This window comes from Rhinolophus hipposideros (assembly GCF_964194185.1).
Source record: "Rhinolophus hipposideros genome assembly, chromosome: 14".
NCBI classification, from domain to species: domain Eukaryota; kingdom Metazoa; phylum Chordata; class Mammalia; order Chiroptera; family Rhinolophidae; genus Rhinolophus; species Rhinolophus hipposideros.
The window spans coordinates 2,753,729-2,779,839 of record NC_138060.1 but is presented as its reverse complement, the minus strand read 5'-3'; the positions used below and the strand labels follow the sequence as shown (position 1 = coordinate 2,779,839).

Below are 26,111 nucleotides of genomic sequence, written 5' to 3'. Positions count from 1 at the left end.
CTTTCCATTGTGTAAGCATGTATATACCTATATTCATACATACTTGAAAATATATACAGATATGTTAAATATATGTCTTTGTAAATATATATATCTGGAAGCACGCTCTTCCCCTCGGTGTGTCATCAGCTCTATCACAGCATGAGCTCCCGAGGGCTAGTCTGTGACACTCTCCCCACTTCCTACTCAGCATCTGGACATGGAGATTCAACTTCACTAAACCGGTGACCAGTCTGAATCCCACTCAGTAACCACACTGTGGGCACCCCACATCTCCACACTTTTTCCTGATACCTTTCTATTGTTCTTTGCTCATCCCCATTCTCCATCCATCGTCAAGGGCCAGGGCAAGTTCCAGCAGAGATCAGTCACCAAACACAACCCTGAAAGGAGCACGAGATCCAGAGCTCCAAAGCAACGGCTGAGCAGGGCCCAAACTACTTTCCTCAGAAAGCTTTTGCTCTGGCGAAGAAACCATGCTTTTCCTTGGTTAAGAAGCAGTCACAATGATTTCAGAAACACTGGCTCTGCAGCCAATCTAAGCATTCAGATGAAGGGACTTTTGTTGTGGCCGCACAGGATTTTTTATTGATTGGAGGACTAATGATTCATATAACCAACTCCCAGCGCTCGGCATTCAGACTGTTACCAAAGTTTGTCTCCATGATATGCAACCCTGCAATAAGATACTCTGCAAATCCCAGGCTCCTGGGATCAAAGCGTAGTTATTAATGCTCCCCCAGGCCAATGAACCCAACCTTTGAGCACCGCACAGATTGGAAACCTGACCCAAAGAGGCCAGTATGCCTCCACTCGGTCTTTGGCGTCTTTAAAGGAGAGGGAAAGACGGACAGTCAAGAGGCAACGTGAGCTAAAGAAAGTCCAGAAATGTCTGCTGGAGCCCACACTTAAAAACTATGTGATTTGGGACAAATCATTCAACTTCTCTGAGTCTCCTTTTTCCCCAGTTGAAAACTGAGTGTGCTAATGCTGCCCGCTTCACAGTGCTGTCAGGAGGGAGGCCCTGCCTCAGCCACAAGATGCCACAGGGTGGACTGCTACGTCCTGTCCGAATCTGAGCACCGGAAGTCCTGGAAAACCCTTCCTCAGTCCTGGCAAATGGAAGGGCTGGTCATGCTCACAGCACATCCAGAGAGCACCGCCTGTTTCACTCAGTTCTCTGCATCCGCGGTGGGCCTCCAACCCCCACTTCCGGCTGACAAGTGCTCGCAGAGACATAATTCAGCATCAAGCTGGTTACTTCTTCACAGCTAAGAAGCGGCTTTAGGGATAAGATTTTGTTTTGAGCTTTCAGTTATCACTCAGACATGATTTAGGGGAACATTTTGCAAGCCAGCACTGAGGCAGGGCACTGTGCTTTCTAAGCTTAAATAATCACTTCATATACATAATCACATCAATAATACTGTAAATACTATAAGAAATCCTGGTACAAAAAAATACCAACTTACAAGGAAAAATATAGAGGGCGCCAAAAAAATGTATACACATTTTAAGAAAGGAAAAATATCTGTATTAAAATTATAATAATATATATTGATAAGAAAAGATAAATACATCTGACAATTAAGTTCACGAACTTGCCCCCGTGCACTTTTGTTGGCAGCACTGTACAAACAGCTCAGCAAGGTTTCATAACCTTGGCGTATCAGTGTCTCACAGCTGTGTTTGTGTCAACATGTGGCGGTGTCTTGCTGAGTGGCGTTCATTAGTGTTGTTGCGTGATTTTGTATGCTGTCGCGAGAATGTCTGAGCTTGAATTAGACCAATGAACAAACATTAAATTTCTTATTAAACATGGCAAGAATAGAAGCGAAGTCAGGGACCTGTTACTCCAAGTTTATGGGGATAATGGCATGAAGAAAACGGCAGTGTGCAAATGGATTAAACGTTTTTCTGAGGGGAGAGAATGTGTCGCTGATGAAGAGAGGTCAGGGCAGCCAGTAACAAGCAGAAATGATGAAAACATTGCAAAAATTTGTCTAATTGTGCATCAAAATCGTCGGCTGACTATGACGAGCATAGCAGACTAAGAAACATCAACAGAGAAACAGTTAGGAAAATCTTAACTGAAAACCTTGGCATGAGAAAGGTGTGTACACAAATGGTCCCAAAGGAGCTCACCGATGAACAAAAGCAAAGGAGAGTCAAAGTTTGCCAAGACCTTTTGGAGAGGCAAGACGATGTTTTGGGCCATGTTATCACTGGTCATGAAACATGGGTGTACCAACAGAACCTGAAACAAATTATCAAAGTGCCCATTGGAAGTCAGCCAATTCTCCATGACCAAAAAAGTTCCATCAGTCCAAATCAAGAGCCAAAACAGTGTTGCTAAACTTTTTTGATATCAGAAGGATTATTCATTATGAATTTGTACCAACTGGACAAACAGTTAACCAAGTTTACTATTTGGAAGTGCTGAAAAGGCTGCATGAAAAGAGTTAGACAACCTGAACTTTCTGTCAACAGTTCATGGTTCTTGCATCACGACAATGTACCAGCTCACACAGCACTGTCTGTGAGGGAGTTTTTAGCCAGTAAACAAATAACTGTGTTGGAACACCCTCCTACCCCCCTGATATGACCCCCAATGACTTCTTTCTTTACCCAAAGATAAAGAAATTATTGAAAGTAAGACATTTTGATGACATTCAGGACATCAAGGGTAATACAATGACAGCTCTGATGGCCATTCCAGAAAAAGAGTTCCAAAATGGCTTTGAAGGGTGGACTAGGTGCTGGCATTGGTGCATAGCTTCCCAAGGGGAGCACTTCAAAGGTGACCGTAGTGAGATTCAGCAATGAGGTATGTAGCACTTTTTCTAGGATGAATTTGCGAACTTAATTGTCGGGCAAGTCATGTGTATACATTTTTTTGGCAGCCCCGGTCCTAGGAAGTGATGAGTCACGTAAAAAGTGACCACCTACACCTGTTTCCCACATTGGCCTAAGCTCCCTTAGGGGGAGTGAGGATCTCACCTCTGTAGTCCTCACAGAATATTATAAAGATTGTTGTATAATGGATACTTACTAAGTATCTAAATAATAAGTCCTTCTATAATTAAAACATTCATTATTAAAGTGTATATTGATATATTTTATGTCATTTTACTTTTTAACAGTCGCGTACTCTAAAATTTAAGAAGCCATTATCAATTGGTGGGTAATGAGAAAAAGAAAACAATTTTTGAAATGGAGCCACATTACTTGTTTTCAAAAAACACTATAACTGCATAAAATTTTCAGAACTATAACCACCGTGCAGAGCACGACTTTAGCATCATGAAGACACTTTCAAACAGTGTTTCAAGCCAGCAAAACCTCAGCAGTCAATCTCTTTCCTTTTATCATCAGCTGGAACTGCACACTCTTAATACAGAATGATACCATCAATGTCTTACTCCTTTCCTGTTGATTTTCACATTACTTATTATTATGCACATAATGTTAAGTTGCATAGTATGCAACTTATATTTCTTTAAAAGTATCTTAGTTTTTATGGTAAGATATTGTCATTTTCTGGGAAGTGAAAAATGTGCATATGATCATATTTGGTCTATTATAAAATGTGGTCTCTAATGGGGGTTATGATAAATATAGTACCCCACAGATCACTTTGCATGTGTGTTTTGTGTCACAAATATTTAACGTCATTGACAATGATCTTGGAGATAGCTAAGAATCACTTTTGCCCTTTCAAAAACTTCCAGATCCCTCAAAACTAAACTCTGAATTATTATAACTTTGAGTGGACTCTCTATCATTCCTAAAATGCCCCAGGGTCATGTTTTCTTGTCTTATTGAACTAAAGTATTTTATATTACATTTATGTTTTCAATAAAATACAGTAGCATCTTTTTCATATTTTACAAAGTCATAGTTAATGATGCAAATAATTTCCTATATTTCATTCTGAAGGAAAACCATTAATAAAACCATAGTCCTTGCAAAAATTGAAATTCAGAATAAGCAGGTACAAACCACCGTAAAAGCAAGATCAGCAGTGAGGAAACAAGCCTAATGATTAGAATGTCCAGATGGAAATGAATAACTGAACCATTCTTTGCCAAATGAAATAGCATCTTGATAAGTTGTTGGGAATCATCTCTGTTGATTTAATTTAACTGGAAGATATCAGAAAATGATTACAACCTGCAAACATATCTTCATTTCCTATGCTCATTAGCATTTGGCCATGAATCCTCTCCTTTTATTTTGAAGGTGAAGTTACCCTAAAATGTCTTTAGACTTCTTTCCCTCAAAAGTAACCATGTTCAAAAGAGAAATAGTCCCAAACTGGAATTAAAAAACTAGAACTCCAGTGTTTGGTCAAATCTTTTATCAAAGAAAGAATCCAAACATTTCTTTTACCGTGCAAGCTGGTAAGTACAAGTTGTCATGGAAACAGGCTGTTTTCAAAGTATATGAGGAATGACATTCTTCTAACTAGGTGTTCATTTCCTCTAAGTGGGGAGAAATTGTTGTAACTGAAATCCATTATGTTTATTTCAAGTGTGCATTAAAAACAATAATTTCCTTTATTTTATATAGGAACACTTAGACACAGAACCTCACCCTCATAAAAGGGAGAATTAAAATTATTTGCAAAAGAATTGGTGCACAAATAAAAAGACATACAATGAATCCCATGATGTAAATCCACTAATGTATAGTGAAGGGGTAGGAGAATGGAAATCAGAGACCATAATACCTCCTTCACCTACAATGGGACTTGTTTTTCTTCGGTAGTGTTAGTGACATTTTTTACAGAATGATCTAGGCCAGAACAGTCCTGGGGCAGTTGGGGCGACTTGCTAAGAGGTGTACTGTTACACCGCCAGTCCCTTGTTAACTCAGACCTCTAAGAAAGGTAATGCTGTGTTGAACAGGCTTTCCCACCACTCAAAACAGCAATTGTTAGCAAACACACGGCATAAGCTAATATTCTGTGTGTGTGTGTGTGTGGGGGGCGGTACTTATAAAATGGAGGGCGCTTGTAGCTAAGAGGCAGGCTAAAATTCTTTTTAGATCAAGGTAATTGTAGGGGAACATCTGTTTTTGTTTTTGTTTTTTTTTCTTTTTCAGATGAAGATAATTTCTCTGACTACCTCCAAACAAAAGAAAGAATAAAATGACTTTTCATGTTTTGAAGCCTAGAATGCTGAGATCTCAGTGAAGCCCTTTTTCTAGCACGTAAGATAGTAACAATTCAAGTGAAAATGCCAACAGCTCCAAAATATACAAATAACTCTTAAAATCAACATTAAGAAAATGAAAAGCCTGATTTCAAAATGGGCAAAAGCTCTGAACAGACACCTCACCAAAGAAAATAAACAGATGGCAAATAAGCATATGAAAAGATGTTCTACATCCTATGGCCCCAAGGAACAGCAAATTAACACCAAAATGAGATACCACTACACACTGATGAGAATGGTCAAAATCAAAAACACTGATAACAACAAATGCTGACATAGCTGTGGGGCGACAGGAACCCTCAGACATTGCTGGTGGGAATGCAGAATGCAAAATGGTACAGCCACTGAGGAAGACAATTTGACAGTTTCTTACCCAAACTGAACATACTGTTACCATGGGACCCAGGAATTGTGCTCCTTGGTATTTACCCAAAGAAGTTGGAAACATTTCACACACAAACCTCCACACAAATGTTTACAGCAGCTTTTTTTCATAATTGCCAAAACTTGGAAACAAATAAGATGTCCTTCAGTAGGTGAATGGATAAACTGGGTACATCTAGACAATGAAATAGTAATCAGTGATAAAAAGAAATCAGCTGTCAAGCCATGAAAAGACATGGAGAACACTTAAGAGCATATTACCAAAATGAAAGAAGCCAATCTGAAAAGGATATATACCATTATTCCAAAAACACTCTAGAAAAGGCAAAACTATGGAGACAGTAAAAAGATCAGTGGTTGCGAGAGGTTAAGAAGCAGGGAGAGGTAAACAGACAGAGCAAAGAGTATTTTTAGGGCAATGAAACTATCCTGTATGATCCTATAATGGTGGATACATGTCATTATACATTTGTGCAAACCCACAAAATGTACAGCACCGAGAATGAACCCTAATGGAAACTATGGACTCTGGGTGACGATGACGTGTCAATGTAAATTCTTTGGTTGTAACACATGTAGCCTCTGTCGGAATGCTGATGGTGGGGGATGCTGTGGGTCTGTGAAGACAGGGGGTGTTAGGGAAAATTCTGTACCTTTAGCTCAATTTTACTGTCACCTAAAACTGTTCTACCAAATAAAAGCTATTAAAAAAATAAAACCAACAGTAGTAATAGCTACCATTTCATGAGTGTTCAACCATGTTCCACATTTACTTTTCTCATCTATTCCACATATCAACTTTATGAGGTAGGTATAATTATCATCCCCATTTTATACATTAGAGGCTCAAAATGGTGAAATAACATTCCTACAATTACACAGCAAGAGGTACAGAGTCCAAACCCAAGTTGGCCTGGTTCCAAGCCTGTGCTCCTAACAGCTGCAAACTCTCCTTTGAGGACAAGTTTCACCTCCATGAAGGCATCTCCATGTCATCTAGAAAATAAGGTGGACCTTTGACTTAGGGAAGTATTCAAATTAGGTCCCCAAGTGTTCAAAGCAGAACACTGGAAAACATGCTTGTGTGTCTGGTTTACAAAGCATATGTATGTCTACTAAATAAATAATATGGGATCTAGTAAATATCAGAGTATAACTACAAAATCACAACAGTTTAGCATTTGTCTGGTTGAGCCATCTGCTTTTGGAGAGGGACTATTTATGAGACATAAACCCAAAGATCCAAGATTCTCAATGAACTCCAAACACACACATACACACACACACACACACACACACACACACACGAAGAAAAATCACACCAAGGCAGAGAATAATCAAATTGCTCAATACCAGAAAAACAGAGAAACAAAAATGAGAATTAAAGATGACTTTTCATAGGAAATAATACAAGCCATAAGATATTCGAGCAAACTCTTTAAAGCACTGAAAGAAAAAAAAGAAAACGTTCAACTGAGAATTCTATACCCAGTGAAATAGCTTTTCAGAAACAATGGGGAATAATTTTGCTTCTACAAAATTGGAGTAGACATGCTTTTCCTAATTCCTCCTGCTAGGTACAGTGAAAAACCTTGAACATTATATATAATGTTATATATAAAGCAAACATAAGATGACTCTGAAAAGTGACAAGAAGGTGGTATATCAGCTAGGAACCTTGGAACACAAGGAATGACATGGTAACGAGTTCACTGGGTTTTCTTTTTGCTCCATATATCTTAGACTTGGAGCTGGAGAAGCTGGCAACCTGGAAATGCCAAAGAGCAGAGGCAAACAAACAAACAAACAAACAAACAAACAAACACAAAAGCCAAGAAAAGTCTGCTTTCTCTACCAAGGTACAAGAAAAGGAGCAGCCTACCATGACAGAAAACTTTAAGACAATAACTTCTCTACACCAGCCAAACACCATGGAAAAAACTGTGACCCGACCTCTACCCAAGCCAGCAAGGCCAAGAAGGGCGCTAAGGCTTCTACCTTCACCAGGCAGAATGGATTAAAACAACAAACAAACAAACAACGACAAGAACAACAAATCCCATTTGTTAACAATATGTTATCTACAAAAAACTCACTTCAAATACAACAACATGAGTAGATTGAAAGAAAAAGGATAGAAAAAGATATATGTCATGTAAAAATTAATCTTAAAAAAGTAAGAATAGCAATAGTAATACCAAATAAAGTAGACTTCGGAGCAAAGTTTAGTAGAGACAAAGAAGGACATCACATAATGATGAAAGTAGGATTTCCAGGCAGGAATTCCCACCCGTTCCCAGGAATTTTTTTCACTTTCCCATTCCCGAATCCAGAGAAAAGTTGGTCGGGAAATCGGGAAAATCGGCTCCTTGAACCCAAGTGGTTGGTAGTATCGGCTGTCACTTTGTGGAAACGATTCATCTTGGAGAACAGAAAACAGTTTATATTTCAGGATTTGGGAAAGGGAAAGTGAAAAAATTTCCTGAGAATGGGTGGGAATTCCCGCCTGGAAACCCTAGATGAAAGGATCAACCCACCAGGAAGACATAACAAACCCAAATGTGTGCATTAAAAATCAGAGCCTCAAAACATACCAAAGCAAACCCTGACAGGGTGAAAGGGAGATAGGCGATCCACTTTTATAGCTGGGAACTTCAATACCTCACTGTTAGCAACTGATAGAACTACTAGACAGAAAATTAGCAAGGGTATATATAGAAGAAATGAAAAGCAAAATCAACCAACAGTAACTAACACTTTCTCTCCCTCTCTTTTTCTCTCTGTCTCTCTGTCTCTGTCTCTCTCTTTCTCTCTCTCTCTCTCTCTCTCTCTCTCACACACACACACACACACACACACACAGTTTAGAAAGGAAAAAACTGTATTAAAATTGTAATACTCAATATATACTGATAACAAAAGATGAATACAAGTCACGTTTGACTTCTGCAATTATAAGAGGCACTCAAAGTGGTTACCATCAGCATAATTTTAATAGTTTTTTTTTGTTGTTTCTTAAAATGTGTACACTTGGAGTCAACCAAGATGGCACAGTAGGTAAATGCTGTGTTTACCTTCCTCACAACCACATCAAAATTACAACTAATCTACAAAACAACCCTTATTGAAAATTGCCTAAAATCAAGCTGACCTGAAGCCTCTCAATTAAGGACGTGTAGAAGAAGCCACCTCCAGACTGGTAGGAAGGTCAGAGACGCGGCATGGGCTGGTCCCACACCCATGTGTGACCATTAAAGATCAGGAGGGATATTTCAGCTGTGGGGGTTCCCCCATCCCCTAAAGGAGCGAGAGATACCAGCCTCACCCCAGCCCAGGGTACCAGTGCCGGGGAAAGAAGTCCCCATAATTTCTGGTTGTGAAAACCAGCACAGATTGTGACTGAGAGAGACTGAATGCAGCTGCACTCACAGTGCTCCTCTTGAAGGGACTGCATGCAGACTTACGCACCAGTGGTCACTTGCTCTGAGCTCCAGCGCTGGGGCAGGGGAACTGAGTTGTCTGGCTTGGGCCAGGGCTGGAGTGGCAGCTTTCTCCTGGAGGGGAGAGCTGGTGGAGACCATTATTTCTTTGTTGAGCCCTCACCCTTCCTGGCGTGTGAACACAGGCAGCCTTGATTTCTGAGTCTCTGCTGTTCGATAGCCCTGCCCTGGTGATTTGAGACCTGGCCCCGCCCAACTTTTGGGCACACCCAGTCTGCTTTCAGTGGCTTTTTCATGCAGACCGCTTGCCTTGGCTCAAGCTGCAGACTTTCCTAGGGTCTCTCAAAGGTTCGCGGAACTGAGGCAAGAGCATCTGGCATGAGCATGTCCTGTACCTCCGACTGAGCAGCCCTAAGCCAGCACTAGTGGCAGCCGGCCTTGGTTCAAGTCTTGGCCTCTCAAAGGCATTTCCAAGCATAACATGGGCAGCAGACATCTGCAGATTTCTTTCTTGCTCCTGCTAGGTGGCCCCGGGTGGGGCACGAGCTGTGGCTGGAGAAGACCTACAGTGGATCCCCTCCAAGGTGGTCCTGGGGATGGCGCCCCCAGTGGCCAGCTTCAAAATGACCTGGAGCATCACCTAGCTGTGTCCAAGTATGACACACCCAAGGGGCAGATTGGGCAGGCACCAAAGTCCTGTTGAGGCAGATCCTGCTCCAGTAGAATCAGCCCCTGCACAACAACTCTTCCACTGCAGTCAAGGCCAGTCCTTACAACCCGTGAGCCCAAGGGTCAATCCCTCACATTGATGTGTAATTATCAACCAACGCTCAACTGCAAGAGAAGGGCACACACAATCCACAAAAGGGACACACCTGGAGCGTGTGGCTCAGGTGACCAGAAAGACTGCGCCACTGAAACCCACAGCATACCTAGTGCATAAGGCACTCTAATAAGACCGGAAGACATAGCAGCCTTAACTAAGACATAGAAACAAACATAGGGAGGCAGCCAAAATGGAGAGACAAAGAAACATGTTTCAAATGAAAGAACAGAACAAAGCTCCAGAAAAAGAACTAAGTGAAATGGAGACAAGCAATCTATCAGATGCAGAGTTCCAAACACTGGATATAAGATTGTTCAATGATCTCATAAAAATGGAGATGGAAACCATGAAAAAGAACCAGTCAGAAATAAAGGATACAATAATGGAAATGAAGAATGTATTACAGGGAATCAACAGTAGATTAGATGAAGCAGAGGATCCAACCAGCGATGTAGAAGATAAGGTAGCAGAAAACACCCAACCAGAACAGCAAAAAGAAAAGAGAATCCAAAAAATTGAGGAGAGTTTAAGGGGCCTCTGGAATAACATCAAGCATGCCAACATTTGCATCATAGGTGTATGAGAAGGAGAAGAGAGAGAGTAAGGAATTGAAAACCTATTTGAATACATAGTGACAGAAAACTTCCCTAACCTGGTAAAGGAAATGGACAGACAAGCCCAGGAAGCACAGATCGTCCCAAACAAGATGAACCCAAAGAGACCCACACCAAGACACATCATATTTAAAATGCCAAATGTTCAATACAAAGAGAGAATCTTAAAAGCAGCAAGAGAAAAGCAGTTAGTTATCTACAAGGGAGTCCCCATAAGACTGTCAGCTGATTTCTCAACAGAAACTTTGCAGGCAAGAAAGGAGTAGCAGGAAATATTCCAAGTGAAAGCAATGACGTACAACCAAGATTGCTCTACCCAACGAGGCTGTCATTTAGAATTGAAGGACAGAGAAGGAGCTTCCCAGACAAGAAAAAGCTGAGGAGTTCATCACTACCAAACTAGTATTACAAGGACTCTTAGAGGGACTTCTTTAAGATGGAAGGGGGGTTAAGGACTTGTGAAGGGGGAAGGGATTAAGAAGAATAAGTTGAGTGTCATATGGTAGTCATGGGGACGTAGGTTATAGCGTAAGGAATATAGTCAACAATATTGTAATAACGAGGTATGGTGCCAGATAGGTACTAGATAGGTACTAGATCTGTCGGGGTGATACATGGAAATGGGGTTGGGGTCAGGGTGAAAAAGGTGAAGGCATTAAGAAATACAAATTGATAGTTAATACAGTAGGGAGAATATAATCAACAATGTTGTAGAGATCGTGTAAGGTGCCAGATGGGCACTGGACTTATCAGGGGGATCACGTCATAGACGGTGTAGATGCCTGACCACTGTGCTGTTCACCTGAAGCTGAAGGAGAATAATAGTGAATGTCAACTATAACTAAATATACAGGAGTATATAGTCACTGGATGTAGAGTACAATATAGGGAAGATAGTTGATGGTATTGTAATAGCTGTATAAGATGTCAGAGGGGTAGTAGCTTGGAGGGTAGGTTATCATTTTATGAGGGGCTTAAATGTCTAACTATTACATTGCTTTGTACCCCTGAAACTAATAAAAGAAAGAATAAACAGTGTCTGTGCTATGCAAATGCAAAACAACGTGTGCACATTTTTGGGTATCCTCCGTGTATACATATATGCACACAGCACGTTAGCAGAGCACACATTTTTGTCAAATGCTCCTGGAACATTCACCAATATAGATTACATCTTCACCATAAAACAAACCTTAACAAATTTGAAAGAAACCAATAACAGAAAGACAACAGGAAAATTTCCAAAAGCTTGAAAATTGAATAGTACAAATAGTACATAAGTACATAGTCCATAAGCTAAAGAGGAGTCTCAAAGAAAATTTAAATATACATAGAACTGAATGAAAATAAAAATATAACATATTAAAATATGTCAGATGCAGCTAACACACTGCCGAGAAGGAAATTTATAGCACTAAATGCTCACATTAGAAAAGAAGAAAGTTTTCAAATCAAATAATCTAAGCGCTACATTAATAAACTAGAAACAGAACAGCAAAGTAAACCCAAAGCAAGAAGAAGAGAAAAAATAAAGATTAACAACGGAAATCAATGGAAATTGAAAAAAATAGCTAATATCAAAAAATAAAAATAAAAAAAATAAAGACACTCTTAGACATGCCAGAGCTGAAAGTATCCAACGCCAGCAGACCCATGATACAAGAAATGTCACATGAAGTCCTTCAAGAAGCAGGAAAATGAAAGTCGAAGGGAATTGAGATCTATGGAAAGGAAAGTACTGGAAATGGTAATCACATGGGTAAATATATGAGAATTTTTCTTATATTTAAAATAATCTCTTTCAAAGACAATGAACTGTTGAAATAAAAATAATAACAATGTTGTATGTGGTTTATAGCATGAAGAAAAGAAAAATGTGTGACAATAATAGCACAAAGGTTGAGAAGGCGAAATGAAAGCAAGCCAACATGTTTTTATACTATGCGAGTACGTGAAGAGGCATAATAGCCATTGAAGGTAGACTGTGGTAAATTAAAGAGTATTCTTTAAACCCTATGTAAAGCCCTAAAATAACACAGCAAAGAATTACAGCTAATAATCCAACACAGTAGATAAAAAGAAATTATAAGAAACATTTAATTAATCCAAAAGAAGACAAAAAGTAGGGAAGAGGAAACAAGAAGGAGGTGGGACAAGTAAAAAAACAAATAGCAAAATGATAGACTTAAATCTTACTATATTAATATTCACATTAAAAGTAAACCATCTACTCTAATTAAACGTTAGGGATTGTGAGACTGGATAAAATAGCAAGACCCAAAAATAATGCTGCCTACAAGAAATACACTTTAAATATAAAGCAGAAATAAGTTAAAAGTAAAAGGATAGAATGTCTATTTGTCTTTCAGCAGGTACTATATAAAAAACATTTACTTTTAAAAATATGTACTGAGTATCTATTATGACCAGGAATATATGAGAAAAACTGTTAAGAGAACCAAAAAATTGTGAGAGAGCATTCAAAACCACACACCCGTATATATGCACGCGCACACACCGCCCCCCCCACACACACACACCCTGAAATCCCAGGCTTAGGTTGTAAGCAAAATTAGAAGTTACACTGATCCTTAGGTTGGTTTTATGAGCATATCCTATCATAAAATATTTTTTAAATAAAAGTAGAAAAAGATATACTGTGCTACTTTTAATCCAAAGAAAGTTCAAGTAGCTACATTAATATGACACTAAGTAAATTTCAGAGCAAACAATATTACCAGAAACGAAGAAGTTCAATTAGTAATATTAACATAAAGGAGTCAATTCACCAACAGGACTCAACAATTCTAAACGTTTTTACTCCTGATAACATATCTCCAAAACACATGAAGCAAAAACTGTTAGAAGTACACAGAGAAATAAACAAATCCATAGCTATACTCAGAGATTTCAACATTCTTCTCTCAATAATTGATAGAACAAGTAGACAGAAAATCAGTAAGACTATAAAATATTTTAATGACTCTATCAATCAACTTGACCTGATTGACATTTGTAAAACATTCTACCCCAAAACTAAACCATACACATTCTTTTCAAGTGCACATGGAACATTTAGCAAGATAAACCATATTCTGGCCTGTAAGACAAGTTTCAATACATTTAATAAACTCAAGTCATACAAGTATATTCTCAACTCACATCTCACATCATTTATAAGAATTAACTCAAGATGGAACATAAAACTAAATGTAAAACCTAAAACAATAAAACTTCTAGAAGAAAACATAGGTTTAGGCAAGAATTTCTTGGATGTGATACCAAATGCATGATTCATAAAATAATCCAAATTCATAAGCCAGACTTGAAAATTAAAATCTTCTGCCCTTCAAAAGACACTATTAAAATAACAAAAAGACAAGCCAGAAACTAGGAGAAAGTATTTGCAAATCATATATCTGAAAAAGACCTGATTTTTAGAATATATAAATAACTCTTAAAAATCAATAAGCAAATAAATGACTTAATGAAAAAATATGGACAAAAATTTGAACAGATTCATCAGCAAATAAGACATGGCAACAAAAAGCACATGAAAAGATACTCAACATCTTAGTCACTATTTCCGATGTAGTAGAAATTCTATTCCCAAACTATCAATGAAGTATGAAGGTAATATAATGGCATTGCCAGCTATGTAAAATTTTCAAATATTTAGCTCCAAACCACCTTTCTCAGGAAGCCACTGATGTATACACACTACCTAAAAATGAAATGAAAGAATAAAGCAAGAAAGAGAAAAATGTGGGCTCCAAGATACAAGAGACCTGACAGAGGAAAGGAGAGAAGAGACAAACACGATGGTGAAGGGAAGTGTTTAGACCAGACTGAAGTAAGAGAATAAAGGTTCCTGGGAAGATGTCTGCAAGGACAAAAGCACAACCAACAGAATGGATGATGAATTTGGCTGCACTGAGTGAAATTGTGTGATTCTGCCAGAAAATCTGAGGTCAAGTGAGATAGATACATGTCACTTTAAGGGGAAAAAAAAGGAAATCATTAGTTTTAAGGAAAATTAAAAAGTTGTATAATTTACAAAATGTAGTCGTAATACATAATTCAGCTGTGAACTATACTATGCAGTGAGGAATTTTACAATCCCAACCTCACTGATGCTAAATACTCCAAACAACTTTACTCATTAAACCAGTTCTATGCCTTTTAGGGTGGCAGCAGGGGGGGGGTTGAGAAAAATAGCTGTTTAATCAAAACATCTGTGACACTGAACTCGGACCTCCTCGAGGAATTATGGAAATCTAAGGAGAAATGTGCCAAAGTCATGCCTTTTATGTTACTTGTTTCACCATAAAAATCTGTCTGGCTTGTCTCTAAGGTAAGACTTATTTTATTCTTTCAGATACTCTCCCCAACAATTGTAATAATTCTGCCCAATGAAAGAGTCTTAACCTCATCTAAATCAAAATCCAATGCAAAACTTGGTGGTAGGGGGAAAAGGGAGAATTTATACGTGTGTGGAATATGTCGGTGTGCAGAGGGTGGGTGTTTTAGAGTCAAACTTTTATTTTTTTGTTACAAGAAAGTCATTGGTTAATAGGTAAAATAGAAAATGAAAAAATAGTGGCACATCTCTAAAAATGTGTCTTGTGGACCTCAGTTCCATAGCTTAGAGCATTTAATAAGGATGTGCCCCCCCCTGCAAATCTGTATCTTAAAAATACAGTCTCTGTAATTCTCTAACAGAAAGTAACGACAGTCAATCCACTCTTTGACTTTTGTGTAAGAGAGAAGGGAGGTGGAGAAGATTTTAGCTGGACTGAAGTATTACATATTACATATCAGTAGCAGCTCTGATAGATAATATTCTCACCATTATTCCATACACAGAAGAGAACATTTAAGAAACAGGTTTGGTCCTATAATCTTCTGCACTGATGGTAGCACCTCCATCCTGATGGTCGCATTCAATCGTTAAACTAATTTAGAAAAAAAAAAAAAAGAATAATTTAGGATGACAACAGGATGTAACCACCAGAGGGAGTTTAGACGGCCATTAAACACAACGGAAAAGAGAGTGACCACATAAAGCTTCAGGCTTTGTCTCACCTGCAGTCATGGCTACAACTCTTTGAAAAATTTATTCTAGAAATATAAAAAAATGATATTTCAAAAAGGGAGATTTTAAAATGGTGATAACATACTACTGTAGATTTTTGTTTCTTTTCTATTATATATTGGAAGTATTCATATTCAGGTGATTAAAAAACGGCCTACAGCACAATGGTTTTTCTCAATTCTGCATCAGGTGATACAACCCCCAGTTTAATATTTATAAGATATTGATGGGTTTTCCCTCTATTATGTATTAGTCACCACGGCCCTATATGTATGTATTAAGAATTCAGACTTTCAGGCCGGACAGACTAGATTTTTAACCTTGCTTTGCCACTTTATGCTATGTAACCACAGACTACGTAATAAACTGCTCTAATTAATATAAGACTCAAGGTTCCTCATCTGTGAAATGGGGGTACAGGGTTCTGAAGGAGTAAATTAGATAATGCATGCAAAGCACCTAGGTATACTACTGGATCCAAAAAAGCGACAGTTTTGCTAGCAGACAGATACTGCAATACCCATATAAAGCTACTGACTGAATAAGAATTTCTTAATCCCTTCTCCCAAGTTCTCTTCAGCATGAAAGCATGACATGCTGAAGCAGAACAAAGGTGCTAATGAGACCAAGTCTTATAATAACTTTTGCTCCAAAAGACGCATGAGAGCTGATGGTCCGGCTAGGTCTTATTTCCGGGGAAACAGTGCTACTAATCTATTTTCTATCTGCACGGATTTGCCTATTCTGGGCATTTAAGATAAATGGGATCGTATAATACATGGTCTTTTGTGTTTCGGTTCTTTCACTTAGCACATTTTCAAGGTTCACCCATGTTTTATCGTGTAACAGTACTTCATGCCTTCTGATGAGTGAATAATATTCCATTGTATGGATTTTATGGATTTATCACATTTTCTTTATCCATTCATCCATTGATGGACATTTGGATTGTTTCCTCCTTTGGGCTATTATGAAAAATGCTGTAATTGTACACAAATTGAACATTTGTGTACAATTTTTAAAAAAAAATGTTATTGGGGAATAGTATGTTTTTCCAGGGCCCATGAGCTCCAAGTCGTTGTCCTTCAATCTAGTTGTGGAGGGCGCAGCTCAGCTCCAAGCCCAGTGATCGTTTTCACTCTTTAGTTGCAGGGGGCACAGCCCACAATCCCATGTGGGAACTGAACCAGCAACCTTGTTGTTGAGAGCTCGTGCTCTAACCAACTGAGCCATCCGGCCGCCCCTCTGGAAGCTCAGCAGCAGCTCATTGTATTCAGCCTAGTTGTGGAGGGCGCAGCTCACTGGCCCATGTGGGAATCAAACAGGGAACCTTGTTGTTCAGAGCTCGCGCTCTAACCAACTGAGCCATCTGGCTGCCCTGTGTACGAATTTTTATGTGGACATGTTTTCATTTCTCTTGGATACATATCTAAGAGTGGAACTGCTGGGTCATAGGTAACTCCATTTGAACTTTTTGAGGAACTGCCAAACTATTTTCCAAAGTAGCTGCATCATTTTACATTCCAACCAGCACTGTATGTGAGTTCCAATTTCTCCACATCATCACCAACATCTGTAATTCTGTCTTTTTGATAACGGCCATCCTGGTAGGTGTGAAGTGATACCTTTGATTTGCATTTTCCTAATGACCAATGATGTTAAGCGTCTTTCCTTGAGTTTATTGGGCATTTGTAATGCCCAATTCAAATCCTTTGGCCAATTTTCAATTGGGTTATTTGTCTTTATATTGTTGAGTTATGAGTTCTTTATAGATCCTGGATAGAAGTCCCTCATCACATCTATAACCTGAATATATTTTTCCCCATTCTGTAGATTGTCTTTTCACTTTCTTGAAGGTGTTCTTTGAATTGCAAACTTTTAAACTTTTAATAAAATCCAATTTATCTATTTTTGTTTTGTTACTTATCTTTTGGGTGTCTTACCTAAGAAACTACTGCCTAATCTAAAGTCATGAAGATTTACTCCTATGTTTTCTTCTAAGAAATATATGGTTTTAGTTCTAACTCTTAGGTCTATGATCCATTTTGACTTGAGTTTTGTATATAGTGTGAGGGAGGGGTCCAACTTCATTCTTTTGCACGTGGAAAAAAATCAACTGTTAAAAGAATTTTTACTAAAGTGACAATATACCATGCACATACAAATAAAGATATTAAATGAATCAGTCAACAAATATATGCAGTGAAAACAATACTTTAAGGTATGCACTCATAATTTTTCTTCCTCTATTTTTCTCTTTCCTTCCCAATATTCAAGCAGATAGCAGGCTCAAGGCTTCCTTGCCTAGGAGAGGTTTATAGCAAAGTAGCTGCCTGCCTTTTGTTCTCCCAAACACCTAAATTCTAGGACCAGGGAAATGGGCCAATTACATTGTCCAGAAAAACAAGGAAGAAGTGGTTTCCCCCTCTGCCAGAGTAGTTAGGGAGTCCCCAGAAAGGAAGGCACAAGGAAGGAGAAGGAAAGGGCACCGAGAGATAAGAGATCTGCATCCCATTTCCCAGACACACTGCTGCAAGACGTGGCTGTGCAACGGATGGATCTGTATCATACATATCGTCAGCCCCAAATCCTCAACCCTAAGTTTGGCATAAGGCAACTAAGGATCACTAAACCACAATGGCTTGTAAGGACAAAAATAATATGGTAAGAACCGACCAAACATTAGATGAGAACCACCCCCCCCACACACACACACACACGGGTATGTCTTGAATGACTGTGTCTGCGCAATCTAGGCACTACCCTGAAATTATGCCACATCCTGAGGAAGCAAGGGCCATGATGAAACCCAAGAAGCACTAAGGTTCATTTTTCTCCCTCCAGCAAGACAAAATGGTTAACACAGAGTGAGGAATTAGGTTTCTAGAAAGCAGTTATATTTCTTGCATGCTTGATTTTATGGACTGACACTCATACCTGCCACACAAATATTGAGAACCCACTATGTATAAGACCTTCTGATAGGCTAATTTGGGGTAAGAAATACAAAAGTCCATCAAGACATGATTAGCCAAGGCATTTATAGCCTGGTAAGAGCAAACGTGAGTAAGTGTAGCTGCCATTCATTACACGGCACTGTGTGACACCTGCGCCACACTCTGTACATGGATCACATGTAATGGAGTCTTCCTCACAACAGGGCTTTGAGTTTCAGAGGTTCAGAGGAGACACGGGACTTGGCTAAGATGCACACTAGTAATTGGTGAGACTTGGAGATGAACCAAGGTACACGTAACTCCAAGTCCACTTTCATTCCTGAAGTAAAGGCTTCCTCCCAGGAGAGGCCAGTCTGAGCGCTGTCCTTTGAGAACTGAGCGTCCACTGGACATAGACTGTGGCTCGTGTTTTCTAAGAGCTGGGATGGGGTTAAGTCAAAGCGACCTTTTCTAACTTTGTGTGCAATGCACCCATCGGCAGATGACTGGGCAGGAGACATCGGCCACACTGGCTCCCATGATGGTGGGACTCGTGGCCTTGCTGCATCTGTCAAGGTGTGCCAACCAGTTCCTCTGAACAGTCTGGGTTTTTATTACCATTCTCACATTCTATATGTTCAGCAAAAAAGTGACATATCTGATTCAGGGGAAAATCGCAACTTTTCCATCTATGTGCAAAAGGAAGAATTTGGTTATAAGCAAAATGGAAAATTTTCTTCTAGGGAAAAACATCATAGAGCTGTTCTGCTTTGAGGTGCAAGCACTTCAAAACTTGGAGCCTACGAAACTATTTAAATTCTTGTCTGAAGCTTCCTAGAAACAATGAAAGGAAAATAAGTTGATTCTGGCAATGAAATAACCGTTAATAGTTTTTCCTTAAGTACTAATCTACTGAACAAATGTTGAGCATGAAAGAAGCAGGCATATAAATGCTGTGAGAGCCATGATTTATACATTTTCTATTGCTGCTTCTGCTATTTGATCCTGGGTAAATGACTAAACCAAATCTCAAATACCAAAGAGAAACATATTGAGCCATAGAGAGAAGTAGAAATCATAGAGAAGTCTAAATGATAAGAGCTCACCACCTCTTCTCTGTGTCCTTGTCTGAAGAATAAATCTCTCTTCGTATGGGGTTATAGAACCATTCAACTTGCATTTTCTCATGGACAGTCTGAACTTCAGAGCTGAGGACATTCAGAAATCGTTTGGTCCAAGGCCCCATTTTATAAATGGGAACATTTCAGATTCCAAGTGGTTAAATGACTTGTCCAATGTCATGTGTGCATTAGAACAAATAATATTATTATTTCAACTAAGTAGGAAGGGTACTGACCTCAGAGTGAGAAAACGTGGCTTCTACTTCCCACTCAACCAATAATGAATTGCTCTGTTTATAAAAGTGTTAGATTAGATGGTTTTTGAAAATCCTCCCCTCTCTGAAGAGACTGTAATTCTGTGAACATAAACATCAGTAGTTTTTGTTTGTTTGTTGTTTTTAGAAACTCAGTAACTTTCTTTGCAGTTATGAAAAAGAGGCAATCTGTATGGTAATCATGAGTGTGGGCTCTAGGACCAAACTTTCTGCCTTGCAATCCCAGCTCTCATATTTACTTGTGGTGAAGTGAAAGCCTGCACAAATTACTTAACCTATGTGCCTCATCTGCAAAACAGAGATTGTGACAGAACCTACCACAGACGGCCCTTACAATGATGAAATGAGATAACATGTCAGTGACTCGGCACAGAACGTAGCACATAGGAAGTGCTTAGTGACTGGTGGGTGCCACTCATATTATCACACAGGAACTGGAGATGGGGTCTTTGCGGGGGTCATTAGAAGGCATCCCCTCCCTGGGCAGAAGCAGTCCAAGTGCTAAGGTCCACATCAAGGCAGGATCTCATTCTCTACTGCTACAGGTCTGGCTTTCTAAAAAAAGAAACCATTTCCCAACCTCCCTTCCTGATAGCGGTAGCCAATGACATGTAACTGCTTGTTATAATGTAGGACTTCTTAAAATCTCTTCAGAAGGGCCTACTTGGCTGGAAGGAACACTTCTGCTCTTCCCTTCATTTCCTTCTTTCTGCCTGGAACGCATAAGCAATGGCTGAGGTGTCAGCAGCCTATCGATCATGAGGGAAGGGCTAAAAGACTTTCAGAAACTCAGTCATGAGCCAATAATTCAATGTCGGCAATCACTGACATCCAGACTTCTTATTGCAGGAGGAAAATAAGTTTATGTACATTTTTAGTTACTATTATCAAAATGCAATCCTAACCAAAATACCCTCTTTTCTGTCAATAAACATTTGCAGACCTGTCTGGTCAGCCACTTGCCCCTGGCCACTTAGGGGTGCTAAGTCAGACCTTTATTGGCTGTCACTTAGATTTTTGCAAGATGTCCACACTGTCTTCAAGGTCCTTGCTCAAAGTGTGGTCTGTGGACCACCACCATTAGTGTCAGCTAGGAACTTGCTAAAAATGCAGAATCTTTGCCTCCCTTCCAGATTACTGAATCAGAATCTGCATTTTCACAGCATCCTTAGGGATTTCCATGCACACTGAAGTCTGAGGCTCTAGGCTACACTTCCAGGCTCTGCTGTGAGTCTTCTTAAACATAACTGCCAAAATAGTCTTCCCGAAGCACATCTCTCATCGTGTCTTTCTCCTCCAAAACCTTCAGGGGCTCTTCACTGCCTACAGACTCACGTTTACATTCCTGATGATTCAGGCTTTCTATGATCTTGTGTTGCCCTGGAAATGCCCACCAAAGTGTCCTCTACGCACACAGTAGGTAGGCAATAAATAAAGTTCTGCATAAAAGAAAAAAAGGGAGTGTACCTGGAAACAACATATTCCTTAATTCTGGCTTTACTATGCTAGGCATTTGGGATAGCGGTACAAAAAACAGACATGGTCCCTTGCCTACATGGAGCTTCGAGACTAGTTGGAAGAATCAGATTTTTAAAATAAATTAAAATGTGTGATAAATAATAAGTGCTAGGAGGGAAATGAATGGACAGTGAAGTAGAAGGATGGTCAGTAGGATAGCCCACAGGCTGGAGAGCCTGCTGTGAGGCTGGGCCAGGCATAGAGAACAGCAGGTGCAAAGACTTAAGAGAACTTAGTGTGTCTGAGGCTCAGAATAGGGGCTGCCCTTTCAGGCTTACCCAGAAAGTGGACACGGTGGGGAGAAGGTGTCATGGGGTTCACCTTCCAAGTCACTTAAGAGAAAACGCTGACTTTCTTTTCCCGATCTATGTCTTCCCTGGGAGCACGGCGAGGCGGGGATCAGAGCCTGCTGTACGGTCGCTGTGAACCCAGCCTTGGGTGTCAGACCCGGAGATGTGAATCCCAGCTCCGCCGTTTACCGGCTCTCAACTCCCTTGACCTCCAAGCTCTGCTTCCTCGGGTACAAACGGGTTAAGACTGGAACCAGCTTCGCAGTTATTGTGACCGCTGAGCGAGACGACGCTTGTAAAGCTCCCAGGACACTGCCACCCATCGCGCTCCCCTGGGCGTTAGCGGTTACATGTCTGTGACCGTGGTGATTACTACTGTTAATTATTAGTAGCTTCCGGGCAGAAGGCCCATCCCAGATGTCCCTGTCCCCGAGGCCCCCCGACCCCGCCATCCCCAGCAGCCGTGCCTCCCCTCCTTCCGCCCCGCACCCCCACCCAGCGCACGGCCACCGTGACCCTCGCGCGGGCGCCGGACGCCGCTGCCGGACCCCCGTTACCTGGGGCCAAACGCGGCGGGTCGGCACCTCGCGTCCTGGGCCCTGCCTCCCTCCCGGCCGCCTCCCCGCCCCGCAGCTGCCGCGGCGGCGCCCCAGCCCAGCCCGGCCCGGCCCGGGAGGCGGCCGCGCGGCGCGCTCCGGCGGAGGGGAGGGGGCTGCTCGGCGGCGGCGGCGGGCCCGGCGGGGGCAGAGGCGGAGGGAGGCGGCCTCGGCGGAGAGAGGAGGCGAGCGCGGGGAGCGCCGGCGGCCGCGCGGCCCGGGCGCAGGGAGGCCCGGTCCGCGGGGGGGCCCGGTCCGCGGGGGGGTCCGGGCGCGGGGAGGCCCGGTCCGCGGGGGGGCCCGGTCCGCGGGGGGGTCCGGGCGCGGGGAGGCCCGGTCCGCGGGGGGGCCCGGTCCGCGGGGGGGCCCGGGCGCGGGGGGGCCCGGTCCGCGGGGGGGCCCGGTCCGCGGGGGGGCCCGGTCCGCGGGGGGGCCCGAGCGCGGGGGGGCCCGGTCCGCGGGGGGGCCCGAGCGCGGGGGGGCCCGGTCCGCGGGGGGGCCCGGGCGCGGGGAGGCCCGGTCCGCGGGGGGGCCCGTGCGCGGGGGGGCCCGGTCCGCAGGGAGGCCCGGTCCGCGGGGGGGCCCGGGCGCGGGGGGGCCCGGTCCGCGGGGGGGCCCGGGCGCGGGGAGGCCCGGGCGCGGGGGGGCCCGGTCCGCGGGGGGGCCCGGTCCGCGGGGGGGCCCGGTCCGCGGGGAGGCCCGGGCGCGGGGAGTGGCCGCGGCCCCACGCGCGCATCACTGCCGAGATGGCGGCGGCCGCGCGGCGGCGCGGGGAGCCCGGGAGGCGCCGGCCGGGCGCAGGCTGAGCCCCGGCCGGGAGCCGCGCGGGGCCGGGAGCGGCGGGGGGCCGCGGGGGCCGCGATGGCGAACGCCAGCGAGCCGGGCGGCGGCGGCGGCGAGGCGGCCGCGCTGGGCCTGAAGCTGGCGGCGCTCGGCCTGCTGCTGTGCGTGAGCCTGGCCGGCAACGTGCTGTTCGCGCTGCTCATCGTGCGGGAGCGCAGCCTGCACCGCGCGCCCTACTACCTGCTGCTCGACCTGAGCCTGGCCGACGGGCTGCGCGCGCTCGCCTGCCTCCCGGCCGTCCTGCTGGCGGCGCGGCGCGCGGTGGCCGCGGCCGGGACCCCGCCGGGCGCGCTGGGCTGCAAGCTGCTGGCCTTCCTGGCCGCGCTCTTCTGCTTCCACGCCGCCTTCCTGCTGCTCGGCGCGGGCGTCACGCGCTACCTGGCCATCGCGCACCACCGCTTCTACGCCGAGCGCCTGGCCGGCTGGCCGTGCGCCGCCATGCTGGTGTGCGCCGCCTGGGCGCTGGCGCTGGCCGCGGCCTTCCCGCCCGTGCTGGACGGCGGCGGCCACGGCGGGGACGCGCCCTGCGCCTGGGAGCAGCGGCCCGACGGCGCGCCCGGCGCGCTCGGCTTCCTGCTGCTGCTGGCGGCCGTCGTGGGCGCCACGCACCTCGTCTACCTGCGCCTGCTCTTCTTCATCCACGACCGCCGCAAGATGAGGCCCGCGCGCCTCGTGCCCGCCGTCAGCCACGACTGGACCTTCCACGGCCCGGGCGCCACCGGCCAGGCGGCCGCCAACTGGACGGCGGGCTTCGGCCGCGGGCCCACGCCCCCGGCGCTCGTGGGCATCCGGCCCGCGGGGCCCGGCCGTGGCGCGCGCCGCCTCCTCGTGCTGGAGGAGTTCAAGACGGAGAAGAGGCTGTGCAAGATGTTCTACGCCGTCACGCTGCTCTTCCTGCTGCTCTGGGGGCCGTACGTCGTGGCCAGCTACCTGCGCGTCCTGGTGCGGCCTGGCGCCGTCCCCCAGGCCTACTTGACGGCCTCCGTGTGGCTGACCTTCGCACAGGCCGGCATCAACCCCGTCGTGTGCTTCCTCTTCAACCGGGAGCTGAGGGACTGCTTCAGGGCCCAGTTCCCCTGCTGCCAGGGCCCCCAGACCGGCCAGGCCACCCTCCCCTGCGACTTGAAAGGCGTCGGTTTATAAAGGGCTCTCCTGCCACGTACACCCCAAGCCGACCTCCCCTTTTGGCTTGGACAACGACTTTGTTTCTCCTCCTCTGCCCCCTTTTTAACGGTCTAAGCTGCCTTCAAAATGACAAAGTGCATAAGCACTTGGATTGTACAGATTGCTTTTAATGAAGGGGTGGGTGGGTGTGGATGTTCCAACACCGCCCCAGCTCCGCTCATTGTCCTCCCAAGTATATTTTCATCCTGAAAATAGGCCTGGAGTCTTTGTATCGGCACTGACGTCTTTTATTCCATGTTATTACCTTTTCTTTCTTTCTTTCTTTCTTTCTTTCTTTTTTTAAATAAAGGCTAAACTAATTTCCTTCATGCAGCGTTTCCTAAACACCATGGCCAGTTTTCTACAGAAGCTATTTTTGACAACCTCAAGTGGCATTACATTTTGCAGTGAAGTAGAGGAACCTAGGAGGTCTTCACAAGTTGGATTTCTTGAACATCTTCTGCTGGAAGCAGAAGGGCAGGGGGGCGAATTGTCTTAAGTTCCCTCTGAATTGCCCGCCACGGAGTCAGTTGTGTTGCTCTGGTTCTTGAGAAAGTGTTGAGAACTTTGTTCAGTATTGATACTGAATTTGAAGAGCAGCTCGCTATGGGAGTGACTAACAAGGCAGTAGTTTTTAAAGCAGTAACAAGTTAAGATTTGTTTCCTATGTTACTTTACACTACCAGATGCTACTCCTCAGCAACAACTGCTCTCTGCAGTATACCAATCTTGACTGGAAACATTTCTGTAAAACTGTAACTTTTAAAAGAGTTAAAAAGTGTTTTGGTTAGTAATGGTGTGGAGAAAATACAGTATTGCATGTTTTTGTACGTACTGATCTCGGTTCATGGATTGGGAGGCTCTGAGAAGCAGAGTACTAAATCAGAATTGTTCAGCTATTTTTTTGCCAATAAAAATTAAAATAATTTTATGGAAACAGCTTGTGCTTTGAGGAGCCCAGCTTTATTCTGTCTTATGAAACTAATTTCCACTTTGAAAATTGTTCTTCTTTTGTTCATGGTATAAATAAATGAATGGCATATAATGATACTTTACTTCTAGGAAACAAAGCATTTCCTTAAAATGTTTGCTAGGTTAAGCTGTGCTATTCTACTGATGGTTGTTTTAAATTAATAATGAGAACTGTAATTTTAAATAATGTTTCTTTGTTAGACACATGGTAATCTTAAATTGAAAGATTAAATTCTGCAAGTACTGTATCATTTTTCCTTATAATGCTACATTTTTATTAATGTACCTTCTGTTTTGAGGATTTATATCTGTATTTCTCTTTGCATTATACAAATATACCAGTATTTTCACTCTGGAGTAGTGTTTTTTGTTGGTTTTGTTATTGTTGTATGAGGCTGTATGTATTAGTACTAGGCTGCTACTAGTACTAGTACTATGTATTAGTACTGGTACTAATAGGTGTCTAAGCCTGCTACTCATGTTCTGTTATCCTTTTAGTGCATGTTGCTTAGTTGATCGTCAGCATATCTAAGATATTTGGAGGCTTGTCAACTTAAAATGCAAGATAAAAATCTGCAAATCTCTTTTAAGGGGAAGAAGCGGTAGACATATACACTGCTTTAAAACTATTTTTTTATGGACATATAAAACCTGAGTACGAGCAAAGTAATCATTTTGATAAAATAATTAAAAATGGGTGCACTAAATATATTGAAATTTATTTTAGTTGAACATAATACAAACAGTTAACTGTTCAGTCCAAGAGGAATATAATAGTAAGATGGTGTGGCCAATTTATCTCTGGTAAATGGTCAGCA

The 26,111-nt window shown here is 42.9% G+C and overlaps 2 protein-coding genes across 2 annotated transcripts in view; one reads left to right on the top strand and one right to left on the bottom strand.

Annotated features, from left to right (window-relative positions):
* Positions 1–22,340, bottom strand: part of EIF4E3 (eukaryotic translation initiation factor 4E family member 3) — a 135,593-nt gene extending 113,253 nt beyond the window's left edge. Inside the window, exon 1 of the mRNA XM_081071692.1 lies at positions 22,276–22,340. The gene's annotated coding sequence lies outside the window, so the exon portion shown is untranslated. The remainder of the gene's footprint in view (positions 1–22,275) is intronic.
* A 774-nt stretch (positions 22,341–23,114) lies between these two features.
* Positions 23,115–25,650, top strand: GPR27 (G protein-coupled receptor 27). The gene has a single exon (XM_081071689.1). The coding sequence runs from the start codon at positions 23,176–23,178 to the stop codon at positions 24,298–24,300; it is 1,125 nt and encodes a 374-aa protein (XP_080927815.1). The 5' UTR covers positions 23,115–23,175; the 3' UTR covers positions 24,301–25,650.
* Positions 25,651–26,111: the final 461 nt, after the last annotated feature.

What these genes read in the sequence shown, in the direction of transcription:
- GPR27 (XM_081071689.1), top strand. Translation starts at nt 23,176, where the DNA reads ATGGCGAACGCCAGCGAGCCGGGCGGCGGCGGCGGCGAGGCGGCCGCG.